Source organism: Hemitrygon akajei, chromosome 28, assembly GCF_048418815.1.
Source record: "Hemitrygon akajei chromosome 28, sHemAka1.3, whole genome shotgun sequence".
Lineage (NCBI taxonomy): Eukaryota > Metazoa > Chordata > Chondrichthyes > Myliobatiformes > Dasyatidae > Hemitrygon > Hemitrygon akajei.
Window position 1 is genome coordinate 36,513,851 of NC_133151.1, and position 2,790 is coordinate 36,516,640.

Genomic DNA, 2,790 nt, shown 5'->3' on the forward strand with positions numbered 1-2,790 from the left:
ACATGAGTTTGTTTAAAGACCAGCTGCACAGTGATTCAGGGCCAGTTTGTTCCTGTAAGGGGGAGGGTCCAGGATGGCAAGGTTCAGGCACCTTGGATGATGAGAGAGGAAGTAAATGTAGTCGAGGAAGAGTGAGAAGCATATGCAAGGCTTGGGAATCTGGAATCAAACAGGGAGTTTGAGGACTATATTTAAAACACAGGAGGGAACACAAGATCATTTGGAGAGCGAGAAGCAGTGATGAAAAATCTCTGATGAGCAGGATTAAAGATAACCGCACTGAATTCTGTACATTCATTGTGGTGAAAAGGATACCCGGGGGTGCACAGCTTCTTCCCCTCTGCCATCCGATTCCCAAATGTACATTAAAACAATGCACACTACCTCACTTTTTTAATATACAGTATTTCTGTGTATTTACATTTTTTAAAATAACAGTCAATATACGTAACTGATTTACTTGTTTCTTTATTATGTTTTATTTTAATTATTATTTTTATAACTCTGTCTTCTAGATTATGTATTGCATTGAACTGCTGCTGCTAAGTTAACAAATTTCACGTCACTTGCCGGTGATAATAAACTTGATTCTGAAATGTAAAAAGCAAATGTTATTTTTCTGTCAGGCGATGGGAATCGCTCATGAAGCAACGAACAGGCGATGTTCCCGCCTTCTGCACACCGGAACGGTCCGGGGTCAACCCGCAATGTGGAACCCAGACAACGCGGTTCTGGGTGATGAAGAGCGGAGTCGTTCAGTGGTCGGAGATTAAATTCTCCCTCTCGGGGCTGACTCCGGAAGTTCATTTCACGACTCTGCGCCTAGTGAACCCGCTGACTCTCTGCGAGGGGAGAGAGCTACATTCGGTCGGCTGAGAGGGGAAAACGAGCCGGGACTGAAACGAACCGGTTTCCCTGCAGATTTATATCGGTTTCTTTCGCGGAAGAAACATGTCGAGGCATTGACAGATGCAGGATATCAAACGGACAGAAAACACCCGCCGCTCAGCCCTTCCACAGACATTGTGATTGGCTCTGAAAAGAGCCTTTGGGTAAATAGATTCAGCTTACGTCGCTTCACTTACTGGCAGCGCCGGTTTTCTTGGGCAACAGGACGGCCTGGATGTTGGGTAACACACCGCCCTGAGCGATAGTCACCCCTCCCAACAGCTTGTTCAGCTCCTCGTCGTTGCGGACGGCCAGCTGCAGGTGTCGGGGGATGATGCGGGTCTTCTTATTGTCCCGGGCCGCGTTGCCGGCCAATTCGAGGATTTCGGCCGTCAGATACTCGAGCACAGCAGCCAGATAGACCGGGGCTCCGGCACCCACCCGCTCAGCATAGTTGCCCTTTCTTAGGAGTCTGTGAACCCGGCCGACCGGGAACTGCAGTCCAGCCCGAGACGAGCGAGATTTGGCCTTCGACCGAGCTTTGCCAGCGCCGCCTTTTCCACGTCCAGACATTTCCACCGTCACGATGTTACTCCAGCGAGTATGAAGAAATGTTCACCCCGCCCCAACTCGTCGTTTTTATACCCTCTTTGATAATGCAAAGTGATGTTTGTGATCGGTGTGATCCTGCTTATTCTCATTGGTGAAGTGAAATGCCCCAATCGAAGAACTGCCTTAATCACCAATCAGCAGTCCGTAAAAGTAGAAGCGCGGAAAATAACCGTCTCCTCCCCGAAGTGCACTGAAATCTGGAAAAAAGCCCGCCAAAAAATAAATCTACTGTTCAAATTTAATTTCAAGTTAAGTAATTGCAGACCTGTTTTAAGATTGGGTCTTCGCATTTCCCTCTGTTACTGAAACCGGGCACATTTGATTTAAGTGTAGTTGATATTGGAGTGTCTGGGAACTCAATTCTCTAATTTCTTTCAACCCGTAACGGAACCGAATAAAACTGACCCTCAGCTTCTGCCCGCGGTCGGTCTCTGTGTGAACGTTATCAGGTTATGGAAAACGGAAAGTCAAACAGCACACACAAAATGTTGGTGGAACCCAGCAGGCCAGGCAGCATCGATAAGGAGAAGCACTGTCGACGCTTCTCCGTATGAAAGAGCCATGATGTCTTTCAGGCTCGAGTTGAAATGAGATTCAGGAGTTACCCAACTGGAACCAATAAACTCCAGAAGCCACAAATAAAACAACAACGGCCGCAATCCTCCGCTTGGCATGGATACCGAGTGGGACGGACTGATGGGGAAGCGTGGGGGGTAACAATTCCTTGTCAGTTCACTGGGAGCTTATTCCAACCGCGATTTAGCTGTTGTAAAAGTCACCAGACATAAAGTATGTGTAATTTAATACCTAAATGCTAGTACAACTCTGTCATTGAAATTGTGAGTGGCTCTTAAAAGAGCCGTTGTGTTTTCGATCATCTCACTGGGGAGCTTTACTTGGAGCTGGTGTACTTGGTCACCGCCTTTGTCCCTTCGGACACGGCGTGCTTGGCCAGCTCCCCGGGCAGCAGCAGGCGCACGGCGGTCTGGATCTCCCGGGAGCTGATGGTGGACCGCTTGTTGTAGTGGGCCAGGCGGGAAGCCTCACCCGCGATGCGCTCGAAAATATCGCTCACGAATGAATTCATGATGCTCATGGCCTTGGAGGAGATGCCGGTGTCGGGGTGAACCTGCTTCATCACTTTGTAGATGTAGATGGCGTAACTCTCCTTCCTCGACCTCTTGCGCTTCTTGCCAGACTTGCTCGCCGGTTTGGCCAGAGCTTTCTTGGCGCCCTTCTTGGGAGCGGGTTTCGGTGGATCAGGCATTTCCTCGTCGGTTTCAAACACAA

General features: G+C 48.9%; 2 protein-coding genes across 2 annotated transcripts; both read right to left on the reverse strand.

Annotated features, from left to right (window-relative positions):
- Positions 1–526: 526 nt before the first annotated feature.
- On the reverse strand, positions 527–1,461 carry LOC140717560 (histone H2AX-like). The gene has a single exon (XM_073031134.1). It carries the CDS (start codon positions 1,459–1,461, stop codon positions 1,078–1,080), a length of 384 nt encoding a protein of 127 aa, XP_072887235.1. The 3' UTR covers positions 527–1,077.
- A 768-nt stretch (positions 1,462–2,229) lies between these two features.
- LOC140717557 (histone H2B-like) lies at positions 2,230–2,790 on the reverse strand. Its single transcript, XM_073031131.1, has one exon. It carries the CDS (start codon positions 2,765–2,767, stop codon positions 2,393–2,395), a length of 375 nt encoding a protein of 124 aa, XP_072887232.1. The 5' UTR covers positions 2,768–2,790; the 3' UTR covers positions 2,230–2,392.